This window comes from Olea europaea, chromosome 12 (genome assembly GCF_002742605.1).
Source record: "Olea europaea var. sylvestris chromosome 12, O_europaea_v1, whole genome shotgun sequence".
Taxonomy (NCBI): Eukaryota; Viridiplantae; Streptophyta; class Magnoliopsida; order Lamiales; family Oleaceae; genus Olea; species Olea europaea.
Window position 1 is genome coordinate 13680122 of NC_036248.1, and position 15313 is coordinate 13695434.

Below are 15313 nucleotides of genomic sequence, written 5' to 3' on the forward strand. Positions count from 1 at the left end.
GCGTCCTTTCAAATTTATAATCGTAACCATCACGTTCACTTTAATTGATTTTCAATTAAATCCTAGTTGTTTAATTACATTAATCCTCAATTAATGATCAGGTGGCTTTTTAATTTGTAACTGTAATCATAAACGTCCACTTATGGTGGTTTAACTCCATTATTCTTCCATTAACGTGAAATGTCTTTTGATGTTACGTAAGTTACGTGTGTGAAATATATAAATAGGTATATTTAAGATGAAAATTATATTCTACAACAATAGTATATTGTACACTCCACACCACTAATATTTTTAGAAATTAATAGAGTATAATATTTATATCTTTTCACAAAGTCAGTTTCAAGTAAATTCTTGGATATCTAATTGGGGTAAGAATACATGGTGCAAATGGTAAATTCTTATTCCTTGATATATATGTAAATTTTGGCATGAGATACTTTAAGGCCTTCGGGTTGAATACTATGTTAAATCCTTCGGGATAGACCGTTAGGTCAAAGAGAAGAAGTTAAATCTTTCGAGATAGACCGTCAGGTCAAAGAAAAGAAATTAAATCCTACGGGATATGAGGATTCTTAAAAAATTTCTAAAAAATGTTGGTATGTTATGCTATTTTTATATTTATATCATGTGAACAAGGATGTGCACGTATTCTTACTGAGTGTTTTCAAAATAATCACTCTTACAATATTTTCAAATAAGAACGGGTCGTGTGGACGCGTGGAAGATTGACAGAGCGATGCTAATGGGGTCGTCAAGTAAATTTTCTAGAAAGATAATTGTCCACTTTTATTTGAAGAATATCGTATGCATGTTATTTAATATGTTGTTCAAGCATTCGATATGTTGTGTTAAATTTTAAATTAATAATTTCAAATCGAGTATTTTCGATATATTTCCGCTTAAATTAGATAGAGAAAAATTTTGGTAGCACCACTAACTTATTTTAATTTAAAAATAATATAATAATATAAAAAAGAGTTCGGGGCGTTACACTTGTTGTACGACCTAAATATCCGCTTTAAAATTTCTTTTTTTCTTGCTCTATTAACAAGAAAAAGGGAAAGAGATGACTTAAATGCCTATAACTTCACAAAATTACGATTATTGTGATACCTATCTAAAGAATTGTGTGTTGCCATGATTTGTATCTCGAATACCTTACATGTAAAAGCTAGATGTACACAAGAAGATGTAATTGCAGCTTGTGAGAGGATAATACATGTTAAGTAGCTCATAATGAAGCAGTGTGCAATATGGTGATGGCACAACAGAGAAATCCTTGTATATTTATCTTTTCCAACTTCCACAGCACACTTACTCACATGATGTTTACTTCAGCCCCAATGTGTTAATCTACATTGGTAAAATCCTATAGCTTTCTAAAGCATTTATATTTGGTAACCATAGAGTTCTTATTCCTTTTCACCTGTTTCTGATTTTAACATCACAAGCTCCCAATCAAATGTTTTACCAATTCGTCCCATGCCAACTCTACTCCATAATTTTGTGACAAGACCCCAAAATTCTTTTCAGCTCTCTGCTTCCATTACATAGATAATCTTCATCTCGCACCACAGATTCGGGGAAAATGGGAATCCAGAATGAAATCAAATTTTGACAGAATTCTTAATTACCAGTTTCAAGTTCCTCCTTTTATGGGCCAAAACCTCTCACTACCATCGAGAGTTACTTATCAGAATCATATGCAGGGATTACTGTGGCATCTTAACCTACAATGTGACTTAACCTTGCTACACCTGAATCTAAAATTGGAGTCAATATTAAACTAACTAGTGTTCCTAACAGTATTAGCTACTTCTGAATTTAAAATAACCATAAATGAGATGGTCCTACTTATTTTCTAAACCACGAAGATATTAATGCAAGGCCTAGAACTAATTCAAAAAGTTTCAACTTCATTAAATAAAACAGTGACCAAAGTTTTCATAAACAAGCAATTAGCTGTCTGAATCAGACACTTCTCAAAGCATGTAGTCCGCAGTTATATTAAATTAATGTAAGTAATCTTTTCCATTTTAAGCGCTTAAAAGACAATACAATTCAACATAAATAAAACGAAACAAAATTACAGTAAATAATACTAACCCCAGGAAGCGTCTTCTTGTTGTGACATGCATTCACTGCCTTGTCGGCTTCTTCACTCGACGGACAAATCACAAAACAACATCCTTCCCAAAAAAGACAACAAAATTAGGGTTCCAACCCACAGCCTACGCGCTATCAAATTCAACAAATCTCAAAAAATAACAACTCAAATCATACATTGAGATCCAAAAACAAATTGAAGAAGCATGCAATGAGAGAGTAAAAAATTAAACCTCGAGAAGCACGCGTGGTCTTATCCTTAATTATGTTGACTTCGTCTACGAGCGCAAACTCTTGGAACATTGCGAGAATCTGGTCTTCAGTCATGTGCTTCGGCACTTGACCTACGAACAGCTTCACGCTCTCGTCGCTTTGCTTCTCCTCCGCCATTAAAGCGACAAAACTCTATCTTTCACGCTTTTTCCGCAGAAATGCTTCACAGTGATCTCTCTCTAAAATTTGTGTCTGTTTCTTGTTCTTCTGCTTAGAGTCTTCGCAGGGGAATTGGGGATTTTCTAGATGGCGAAGTTGGATCTTCTCTGAATTAATTATGATTGATGGATTTATAAATGCCCTCTGATTTCTGTACGATATTCGGGAATGCCACTAGGATTGTTTGACTTCTGAGCATCAGTTCAACGGTAAAGCCGAGATAGAGAAGTCGCCGATTGGCTGTTTTTCGAAATATATTTGGCGAGTACAAATGTGGACATCAGTAATTGACGTAAATACCCCTTGTTCGGCTATCAAAAATTTTCCCTCTTTATTCTCGTCGATTTAATTGAAATAGATTTGGCTCCCATTTTGGTCGGTTCCAAATTTTAAAAAGATAAAAAGGTTGTCCGGTCCTTTTCTGAAATTTTCTGGCAATTGAAGTCCTTAAATGTCAGTTTCTCAAGGCTGTGTTTTGTCTATACATCCACTTTTTCAGCGAGACATCATAAACTTAGAGTTTGATAACGAAAAATTAGCATAAACGTACCTTCTTTTAAAAGTTACTGTTTAAAATGTTCTTATCTTTTATTTTTTGAAATTTTCACCCTTAAATTCACATTTTATTGGAAATCATCATTTTCATCAAATTTCTCCTGTAAAATGACAAATATATCCCACATTTAAATAAAACAATAATAAAGAAAAGAAAAGAAAAGTTAAAGAATAAATTGCAATCATACTCTCAAACTTTTTTAAAATGTTCAAACGACTCCAAATAGCACAAAATGTCCCTACATTTCATTATTATTGTGCAAAATATCCATACTATTGTGCAAAATATCCATACATTTCATTTTTTGACATTTTCACTCTTATTTTTATATTTAATTGCGATATTTTGTGCTAATTACTCTTTTAATAATTTATTTGGACTCATTTGCACATTTTTAAAAGTTTGGGAGTATGATTGCAATTTATTCTTTAACTTTTCTTTTCTTTTGTATTGTTAAGGGGTATATTTGTCATTTTACACGTGAAATTTGATGAAAATGATTATTTTCGCAATAAAAGGTGAAGGCAATGGTAAAAATGCCAAAAAATGAAATGTAGAGACGTTTTGTACAATAACATTGAAAGGTAAGTACGTTTTGTGCTAATTACCCGTTTGATAAACTATACTTCGACAAAATAACTATTTGGTCATGATTCTCTCATAACAAATCCACAAACGAGATCTAACTTAACAATCATCGTTTTCAGCAGTAGGATGATTTAACTTAACCCAAGTGACACAAGAGAATCATCTCCAAGGAAATGTTGAAAGAGTGAAGTATTGAATACGTAGAATTTGTAATGTTAGTAATATCAACATCGTGTTATATTTTATTGCTATTATTTCTTTTAGATACACAAACAAAATCTTTCGTTTACTTAAAAATTGTTGACCTCAAAATCCGAAATAATACACGTATCAAAGGAAGAGGAACTAATCAACTGACAACTTGAAACATTTGCGCACTGGAGACAAATGTAATCCGATTGATGAAACCAAAGGGAGGGAGATCATTTGAACTCCAACTCTCGAGTTATATAAAGTTTTGAATGTGACAAAAATAAATAGACAGGGTATTGGTTAAATAAACACCACGAGCATATATTTATTTTATATTTTTTTTCTGTGGCTCACAATTAGATGAGATCTAAAGCTTGTAGGATTTCATACTCCGTGGTATTTTTTGCCTTAGTTGGTGGAATAAATGTTTTGTCCCTAGTCATTTCCATTCTAATTTTATATAACAAAGGTTGAAATTTGTCTCATATTACATTTGTACTTTTTAATAATTGTAGTCTCTGAGACATTTTCGAGTCAATTACATGCTTGCTAGCATCTACCTCCACGTACTTTGTATTATTCAATAATAAATTGTAGAGTCCTTGAGTCACTACACTTCAGGTCACGATGAATCTCGTTTCACATTGTGCATAATAAAGACCCGATTTGTTAAACATTGGTCCATTTTGTTCCGTTAACAAGTCAAGATCTTGTTTGTGGTAGTAGGTAAAAAGGGGAATCACCTGCTAAACTCTTCAACGAAGGAAGTGCCACTCTTTTTGCGAGGCCCATTTGCCACGTGGATGTCACGTTATCACGTGGCATACACATATGTTATGGTATAACATATTAGAAGATTATCCAGTTCATCAACAATAAATTTCGAATATCTACAATTAATATAATGATTGAGAAATGGAAGAAATAAGATATTTTAAAACATTTAAGTGTGTGATTAGAATTCCCATGTATCATTTAATCTATGCCCTTATTTGGTTGAAGAATGCTATTCATCGTCATTGGTGTTAAATATCAATGTAAATGATAATTGCATAACATTAAATGAAAAATCCATCCTCATTAGTGCATGATTAGCCTTTTTTTATGTTTTCAATTCAATCAACTAATGGAAAGTCAATATCGTGACTCTTTTCTTTCCAGCTTTCTTTTTAGTCAGTATGTAAGTACAGGAATTGTAATAAATTAGAATGAAGTTTTTATGTCAAAAGTGTCTTTATTTTATTACAGAGTTGAACGGTGAACAACTCCCTCCAAATGCAAATTTCAACTTGGGTAATTGGCACAAAACGTCTCTACATTTCAAGCTTATCATAGAAAACGTCCTTACATTTTATTTTTTGACATTTTTGCCCCTATTTCCACATTTCTTTGCGTTAAACGTCATTTTTATAATTTTTGGCGTAAAATGACCCAAATACCCTTCTATTTAAACAAAACAAAAAAGAAAAAGAAAAAATTGCAACTATAAGTTCAAACTTTTCACATGTGCAAATCAGCCCAAAATTGAAAAAAAAAAAGACAAGTCTTCCGCACCTCACCTCCCACTCCCATTCAACCACCAGTCAAAAATCCTAAATTGCTTCGTTTGAACGGTGAATTACAGCAATTGATTCACTACTTAGAGTCGTTACACTTTGAATTGTATTCTAGTTGGAGCAATTTGTTAATTGTAGATGTGGAGGAACACCAATTGAAATGGAATCGAAGGGTTTTGCGTTTTCTCCGTTTTTTGAATGAACTGCCATATCCAGGCAAAATTGGGGAATACCTATATGCTCATTGGATGCGCAATGAGGAGTAGGTACTTGAGGTGGTGGTCAGCGATCATGGGTCCCACCATCGGGGTCGAAAAATTCGCCTGAAAATAACAAAATGGCTGTGTTCGAAGCAGTAACCTATTTAGTTTGATTGCGTAAATAAAATAACGTTTGAGGGCCATGAACAGGGACGTCTTGCTATGTATATTCGAATGGAATGTTGGGAATGGCATGAGTCTTGTCGGAACAGGTGGTGCTGCATCGTATTTGCATTTGCGAGTTCGATATTTTGACTTGCAATTTCTACCAAATATGTTGGCATGGTAATTGGATGTTGGGTGGCATGTGTAGAGGGGAGTGAGGGCTATCTAGGGGTATGGAGTTCCGATGGTTTCGACGATAGTTCTTCGGAGTTTTTTAAGTGGTGGTCAATTTAAGGTGGTTTGGTGACCTTTTTTTTTTTTCAATTTTGAGTTGATTTGCACATATAAAAAGTTTGGACTTATAGTTGCAATTTTTTTCCTTTCCTTTTTTTGTTTTGTTTAAATAGAAGGGTACTTTGGCCATTTTGTGTCAAAAATGGTAAAAATGACGTTTAGCGCAAAGAAATGTGGAAATAGGGGTAAAAATATCAAAAAATGAAAAGTAATGACGTTTTCCACAATAAGTTTGAAAGGTAAAGACGTTTTGTGGCAATTACCCTTTTAACTTTTAGTATAGGATACAAATGTGATTGAACAATATAAATTATACATAATTAATTTTAATTTTTTTCTTTTTTTATAATATTGACTTTGGCCATCTAATTATCTTTACCTATAGTGCCAAGTTGCACATTCTTTGGGCTTCAATTGCCATCTCTCGATTCATCAAACTTTGTTTCCAAAGATCCCTCTTTTATAGCTAATTAGGAAGTCTTAATCTAATTGTTCAGAATCTCGAGATCGATGGATAACTACTGCTTTTGTCAAAAAAAGGTCTGGAATGCCAAGTGCGGTTGATAAATGCCCCCGAAAAAAGCAAGAAAATAGGGAAGGTCGGCAATTTGAATGGTAGAATCGTAGATATGTATTAAAATGAGGGGTGAATGTTGAGGATGCCAGGCCGTCCCGCCAAGTCACCTTTGCTCTTTGCAGCCTGCAAAATGACAAAAATGCATTCAACCCTGTCCCATTTGCCCGCATTTCATGCCATGATATGAATCATTTATATTTCAAAATTTATAATTACTTCTCTTGCCTCAGATTTAATAGAATAACGCTATCTCATACACGTGATTTGCAACAATTTAGTTATTTTGGGATTTTTAACAGTAGAAATACATTACAATTTCATTGATGGTTTATTATTTTATTTGTCATGGCGCGCACAATAAGCATTTTGGGGTAAATAATGCCGTGTATGCGCTAGTGGTGTTTAACACCAAAATTCTCTCTATTTTAAAGAGTCGATATTTAAAAATATGCTTAAAGATTTCGAAAAATGATAAGACTTATTTTTTGAATGTTTATAAACTGCGAATTCTACGAGATCAAAACTTCGCTCGATGTTTAAAGCGAAGTCTTTCAACGTCAATGACTTAGGTTTGATTCTCATTCGGGAAGGGATTAGTGTAATTTATAAAAAAAAAAAAAAAAGGAAAAAAAAATCTTAATTGTGAATTCTAAGAAATATATGGGAGATAAATAGGTACAAAGTTGTGAGTTCTACAAAACATATCGATAACGAGAGGTCTTACAAAGTGTGTGGATAATAATTACAAAGTAAGTTTGACCAGAATTATTTTAAGCTTTGCCAAAAATAATAACTATGCCTACACAGTTATTCTATATTTTAGTAATACAAAAATTGTGAAAATAATCTAATATTTATAGAGATGTTTGTTAAACCCTAGAAAAACCATAATGAGAAGACAAGATAAATAATAAGTGGAATAAAGGAAACAATATTTTATTTTATTTTCAATAAAAACGAGTGAAATAAAGAAAAAAAATTTCAGTAAAAGCATGTGTAATAAAGGAAACAATAATTTCTCCCAAAAAATCCAACAATATCTAATTTGACACAAATTCGATACAATGAACAAAGTTTCAAAATTTCTTCACCTAGAAAAATAAATCTGATTGTATCGAAAAAATTCAAACTCTTCAACAAGAACCAAACTCTCTCAAACACAAAAGATACTCATTTTCCACGGTATCCAACACGGATACATGAGCTCGAACACCAAGTTTCCTAAAATTCACAAAGACTTAGAAATTATCAAACAATGTTGAAGCACACCCTGTAGCAGAATCAACTCCCAATGCTTTCATAGAAGGCCCCTGACTAGTCTTAACACTTTCAAAAAAAACATTAAAAGCATGTGCAATCGAATCAAACGTTCACGTACCTATCTTCAACGAGTATATCCCTAGCGGTTAAATACGATAGAATCGCAAGTAAGGGTGGCAAAGCGAAATTATCCATACTCTCCAAACTCGATTGAGTAGTATTCTTCAATATGGACCCTGAATAAAATCCCAAAGATACATTACCAAACCGAATCACCAATATGATACTAAATCTGTGCTGACTTTTCTTCACAAATTCTGTACAACCTTGCAAGATGTATAACTAAGACCTCTTCCGTCTAATCAATACAACACGAACACCCATTCGAATCTTCAAGACTCCACCTCCTCTAGAGAACATGTATTCTCTTGAATCAAGAGTACTCAATGAAATAAGATTCTTCTTCAAATCTGGAATATGGCATCACCTTTTTATATATTTCAAACAAACCCCATTTGGGACATACATGGAATGCACAAGTTGTATTCAAAATCCACTCCTCTTCAGGTTTGGATTCCATGCCAAAAATCGTCAAAACATCTCTATCACTTAAGTAGCTCTCGATTATGATGGTCTCGTCTAAAGAATTTGTTTGCTTCCCATGATTTGCAGTCAAATTACTTTTTTCTACAATTTGTCACAATTCCTCTTAATGTGTCATTTCTTCTTGCAATAATGACAAGCTTGATTACTAAAATTTGATCCTGAGTTACCATTTCTTTGATCACCACGAACAATAAGGCCTTCTCTATTTTCGTCCTCAAATTTAACCAGATACTTCATCTTCTCTTTTGAAAACAAGGCATCATACACATATTTAATGATGAGAGTATCACCATTATACAAGATCGTATTTTTAAACGAAGTAAATGAAGCGGACAGTGGACAAAAAAGGATTAAAGCCAATTTTTCTTTATCATAATTTATCTCTAAACTCTCCAAATCAGCAACGATCTCCTTGAATACAGCCAGATGTTCTTCCAAATATATGCTTTCTGCCATGCGACAAGAGTACCAAAGACCTCATCCGTGAAGTAAATCATCGCACCTACGGTCCAACCAATTGGGAGAGATTGATAGATTCCTTGTTAGGAGCTATTCATCCTTCTCAAATGTAGCATACAACTCTCATGCACGATTGTTTTGAATGAGAGAAAAAAGTGAGGAATCCTCTTTTCGACTCTGACTCTCCCACGTCTGGATGAAATGAAAGGGGGTCCAGCTTGTATATTGAAAGTAAATTGCTAACGATTCAATTCGATTCCTGCTACCCACTCATATCATTTTTCTAAATATTCGCGAGAATCTTGGAGTGGCACCTTTGCTCTTTGCAGCTTGCAAAATGACAAAAATGCATTCAACCCTGTCCCATTTGCCCGCATTTCATGCCATGGTATGAATCATTTATATGTCAAAATTTATAATTACTTCTCTTGCCTCAGATTTAATAGAATAATGCTATCTCATACACGTGTTTTGCAACAATTTAGTTATTTTGGGATTTTTAACAGTAGAAATACATTACAATTTCATTGATGGTTTATTATTTTATTTGTCATGGCGCGCACAAGAAGCATTTTGGGGTAAATAATGCCGTGTATGCGCTAGTGGTGTTTAACACATTTTTTGAATGTTTATAAACTGCGAATTCTACGAGATCAAAACTTAGCTCGATGTTTAAAGCGAAGTCTTTCAACATCAATGACTTAGGTTTGATTCTCATTCGGGAAGGGATTAGTGTAATTTTAAAAAAAAAATCTTAATTGTGAATTCTAAGAAATATATGGACGATAAGTAGGTACAAAGTTGTGAGTTCTACAGAACATATCGATGACGAGAGGTCTTACAAAGTGTGTGGATAATAATTACAAAGTAAGTTTGACCAAAATTATTTTAAGCTTTGCCAAAAATAATAACTATGCCTATACGGTTATTCTATATTTTAGTAATACAAAAATTGTGAAAATAATCTAATATTTATAGAGATGTTTGTCAAACCCTAGAGAATACCATAATGAGAAGACAAGATAAATAATAAGTGGAATCGAGGAAACAAAATTTATTTTTTTTCAATAAAAACGAGTGAAATAAAGAAAATAAATTTTTTTTTCAGTAAAAGCATGTGTAATAAAGGAAACAATAATTTCTCCCAAAAATCCAACAATGTCTAATTTGACACAAATTCGACACAATGAACAAAGTTTCAAAGTTTCTTCACCTAGAAAAATAAATCTAATTGTAACGAAAAAATTCGAACTCTTCAACATGAACCAAAATCTCTCAAACACAAAAGATACTCATTTTCCACGGTATCCAACACGGATACATGAGCTCGAACACCAGGTTTCCTAAAATTCACAAAGACTTAGAAATTATCAAATAATGTTGAAGCACACCCTGTAGCAGAATCAACTCCCAATGCTTTCATAGAAGGCCCCTGACTAGTCTCAACACTTTCAAAAAAACATTAAAAGCGTGTGCAACCGAATCAAACGTTCACGTACCTATCTTCAACGAGTATATCCCTAGCGGTTGAATACAATAGAATCGCAAGTAATGGTGGCAAAGTGAAATTATCCATACTCTCCAAACTCGATTGAGTAGTATTCTTCAATATGGACCTTGAATAAAATCCCAAAGATACATTACCAAACCGAATCGCCAATACGATACTAAATCTATGCTAACTTTTCTTCACAAATTCTGTCCAACCTTGCAAGATGTATAACTATGACCTCTTCCGTCTAATCAATACAACACGAACACTCATTCGAATCCTCAAGACTCCACCTACTCTAGAGAACATGTACTCTTTTGAATCAAGAGTACTCAATGAAATAAGATTCTTCTTCAAATCTGGAATATGTTGAACATGATCAAGTGTTTCACATGTTTCATCCACCATTTTTAATCTGACTTTATCAATACCAACAAGCCGACAAAGGTTCGTTGTTACCCATGATTACGACACCTTGCATCACCTTTTTATATATTTCAAACAAACCCCATTTGGGACATACATGGAATGCACAAGTTGTATTCAAAATCCACTCCTCTTCAGGTTTGGATTTCATGCCAAAAATCGTCAAAACATCTCTATCACTTAAGTAGCTCTCGATTATGATGGTCTCGTCTAAAGAATTTGTTTGCTTCCCATGATTTGCAGTCAAATTACTTTTTCTACAATTTGTCGCAATTCCTCTTAAAGTGTGTTTGATTGACATGGAAAATATAACCTAGAAAAGAAAATGTTTTCCATCTTTTGTGGAAAACAAAAACCACCTCTACTCAAGGAAAATGTTTTCCTTAAAAGCAAGGAAAATTAGGCATATTTTCAAAAGTTGGAAAATGTTTTCCATGGAAAAAATAGCAATCAAACACTTCAAGTAGGAATTTGGATGGAAAACTGATATTTTCCATGGAAAATAAATATAATCAAACACACCCTTAATGTGTCTTTTCTTCTTGCAATAATGACAAGCTTGATTACTAATATTTGATCCTGAGTTACCATTACTCTGATCACCATGAACAATAAGGCCTTCTCTATTTCCGTCCTCAAATTTAACCAGATACTTCATCTTCTCTTTTGAAAACAAGGCATCATACACATATTTAATGATGAGAGTATCACGATTATACAAGATCGTATTTTTAAACGAAGTAAATGAAGCGGACAGTGAACAAAAAAGGATTAAAGCCAATTCTTTTTTATCATAATTTATCTCTAAACTCTCCAAATCAGCAACGACCTCCTTGAATACAGCCAGATGATTTTCCAAATATCCACTTTCTGCCATGCGACAAGAGTACCAGAGACCTCATCCGTGAAGTAAATCATCGCACCTACGGTCCAACCAATTGGGAGAGATTGGTAGATTCCTTTTCAGGAGCTATTCATCATTCTCAAACGTAGCATACAACTCTCCTGCACGACGGTTTTGAATGAGAGAAAAAAGTGAGGAATCCTCTTTTCGACTCCGACTCTCCCACATCTGGATGAAATGAAAGGGGGTCTAGCTTGTATATTGAAAGTAAATTGCTAATGATGCAATACGATTCCCGCTACCCGCTCATATCATTTTTCTAAATATTCGCGAGAATCTTGGAGTGCTAAGGTATTCAATCTTCAGTAGAATATATATATATATATGTCTTGGTCCCAATTCAATACTAAATAAGTCCGAATTAATTGAGTATCCGTATCAAAAGCTCCTCATAAATCATGAATCTTCTAGAATTTTATTAAAGATCTCATCGAAAACTTACAGCAGCTTGCCAAACAATCCTTGACTTAGCTTAGTTGAATCATTGTGGTTTTAGTATGAATTTGAGGTTTTAATCGATTCATAGGGTACCTCTGCTTTATATGCAATTTGTTTGCTAGAATTTTTTCATGTACAATTGCTCCAACTTTAATCACGACGTAGTTGCTGTTTTCTCCTTCAAAACGTTCTAAAGAATATTGCTAGAGAGATGAAGATGAATTTGTGAAAGTGCCTTCCGATCCTTCTATTGTTTCTCCTCTGTCGTCCAATTTGCAAGTATTTTATCAAATCCTGACAATGCATCATACAAATCCATCTGTATGAGTACAACTCACATCTTTACTTCTCACAATGAGAATTTTGTATTACGATCCAAGAGCGAAATTTCATACTTTATGGTTGCCATCATTAACAAATACCTCGAACAAATCACAAGCAATAATTCTGATATCACTTGTTGAGAAATAAAATGGATGGAGATAATATATATGACATATTATGAAGTAAAAAATTAATTGGCAGATGAATGGAGCGTTTTATTCAATTGACGAATATTGAGAAAACAAATACAATAACTGTGCCGACACAATTATTTTGTATTCTAGCAATACGAAACTTGTGAAAATAATTTAGTATTATATGGGTGCATGCCAAATCCTAGAAATACCATAAAGATGGAAACAAGATAAAAAATTACGTGGAATAAATGAAACAATATTTTTTCAATAAAAAAGAGTGGAATAAAGGAACTAATATTTTTTCAAAAGCTCGTGTAATAATGGAAACAATAATTTTCAAAAAAAAATTTAAAAAAATCCAATCTAATTTGGGTTAAAAAATCCAACATATTAATGTAATTTGGTTGGAACTATATCAAAATGAATTATGTACACGTACACTGTTAGGTATACAAATAACTGCAGTTGGACGTGTAAATGGAATTAGATAATGATAATAATGTAACATTACAAGATTACAAAGTGAACAATATTTTAGGTTACTGTGCTTCCCCTTTATGCTACATTCTTGGATTCAATAAAATGATATCTTTGGCCCTCATAAATCGTGAATCTTCTAGAATTTTATTAAGGATCTCATCGAAAACTTACAGCAGCTTGCCAAACAATCCTTGGCTCAGCTTAGTTGAATCATTATGGTTTTAGTATGAATTTGAGGTTTTAATCGATTCATAGGGTACCTTTGCTTTATATGCAATTTGTTTGCCAGAATTTTTCATGTACAATTGCTCCAACTCTAATCACGACGCAGTTGCTGTTTTCTCCTTCAAAACGTTTTAAAGAATATTGCTAGAGAGATGAAGATGAATTTGTGAAAGTGCCTTCCGATCCTTCTATTGTTTCTCCTCCGTCGTCCAATTTGCAAGCATTTTATCAAATCCCGACAACGCATCATACAAATCCATCTGTACGAGTACAACTCGCATCTTTACTTGTCACAACGAGAATTTTGTATTACGATCCAAGAGCGAAATTTCATATTTTATGGTTATCATCATTAACAAAAACCTCGAACAAATCACAAGCAATAATTCTGATACCACTTGTTGAGAAATAAAATGGATGGAGATAATATATATGATATGATATGAAATATATGATTGCAAACAAACAACAAGATAAAAGGTAAAAAATTAATTGACAGGTGAATGGAGCGTTTTATTTAATTGACGAATATTGAGAAAAGAAATACAATAACTGTACCGACACAATTATTTTGTATTCTAGCAATACGAAACTTGTGAAAATAATTTATTATTATACGGGTGCATGCCAAATCCTATAAATACTATAAAGATGGAAACAAGATAAAAAATCATGTGGAATAAATGAAACAATATTTTTTCAATAAAAAAGAGTGGAATAAAGGAGCTAATATTTTTCCAAAAGCGCGTGTAATAAATTACGGAAACAAAAATTTTCAAAAAAATAAAAATAAAATCCAATCTAATTTGGGTTAAAAAATCCAACATATTGATATAATTTGGTTGGAACTATATCAAAATGAATTATGTACACGTAATTATATACTGTTAGGTATACAAATAACTGCAGTTGGACGTGTAAATGGAATTAGATAATGATAATAACGTAACATTATACGATTACAAAGTGAACAATATTTTAGGTTACTGTGCTTCCCCTTTATGCTACATTCTTGGATTCAATAAAATGATATCTTTGGCCGGCAGCTTAGACGTTGATTCTTTAATATCTTTAGAGGCATTGGGCAAAAAAGATTGGTGGTTCACAAAAATTATTTGCAGGTTGCTTTTCTAATCCAAGAAATTTCCTTTTTGGTTTTGTCACTTTGTCCCCCAGTTAAGATTCCAATAAAGAGCCATTGCGCATTGCATATTTTGATCTCTTTTTACTTTTTGTTGGATAAGTTTCAACTATTAATTTATTATTCGTACGAAATAATTAAGTATCGTCGACAAACTTCTCTCATCTCAACTCATAAAGAGATCTCCTGCGATTTACTTTGCATAATGGATTTTTCGCGTTATTGTCTTTAAGCTTTTTTAGGTACTTTATATCTATAGTATCCTTAAAATAAGCAAAGCTTAAGATATTATTTTTGTTTTTATGTACCAAATAATTTTTTCTTGAATATCTTACAAATATTACTGGAAAACTTCAATAATGATTAATACGTAGTGTCCCGGTTGACATTATTGTAGCTCGAGTTCAAATAAATTGTTCTTTGTCTTGCGAGTAATGATATATAGTACCATTGCTGATAAAATACCACCTCATGTGGCAGCGCATGATAGTTCCAATTAAATGAATATCATTATACCATATTTAGCCCCTATTTTACGGTCATCATTTCGAAAAATGTGTTGTTAAAAATTGGGTTTTCGTGTAAAATATTTTATTTTGTAAATGTGCGATTGAAATTGAATACGCAAAAAAGGGTTTTCAAATAATAACGGTCAAATATGGGCTTAGTATAATTTATCATTTAATGTCGCTTTTTTTATATCAGATGATGTTTTATGGTACCAGATAATATTAATCTTGTCTTGTTGTTTC

General features: G+C 32.8%; 1 protein-coding gene across 1 annotated transcript; it reads right to left on the bottom strand.

The window, feature by feature from the left end:
- Positions 1–1001: 1001 nt before the first annotated feature.
- On the bottom strand, positions 1002–2773 carry LOC111405753 (RNA-binding protein BRN1-like). The gene is made up of 2 exons (XM_023034777.1): positions 2343–2773; positions 1002–2192 (listed from the first exon to the last, which is right to left on the bottom strand). The coding sequence occupies exons 1-2, from the start codon at positions 2497–2499 to the stop codon at positions 2065–2067; spliced, it is 285 nt and encodes a 94-aa protein (XP_022890545.1). The 5' UTR covers positions 2500–2773; the 3' UTR covers positions 1002–2064.
- Positions 2774–15313: the final 12540 nt, after the last annotated feature.

Bases quoted from the DNA above. Each gene is read 5' to 3' on its own strand.
- LOC111405753 (XM_023034777.1), bottom strand. From the start codon at position 2,499: ATGGCGGAGGAGAAGCAAAGCGACGAGAGCGTGAAGCTGTTCGTAGGT. The intron at 2,193-2,342 runs GTTTAATTTTTT...TTTTTTGGGAAG, and splicing joins GACCACGCGTGCTTCTCGAG to GATGTTGTTTTGTGATTTGT.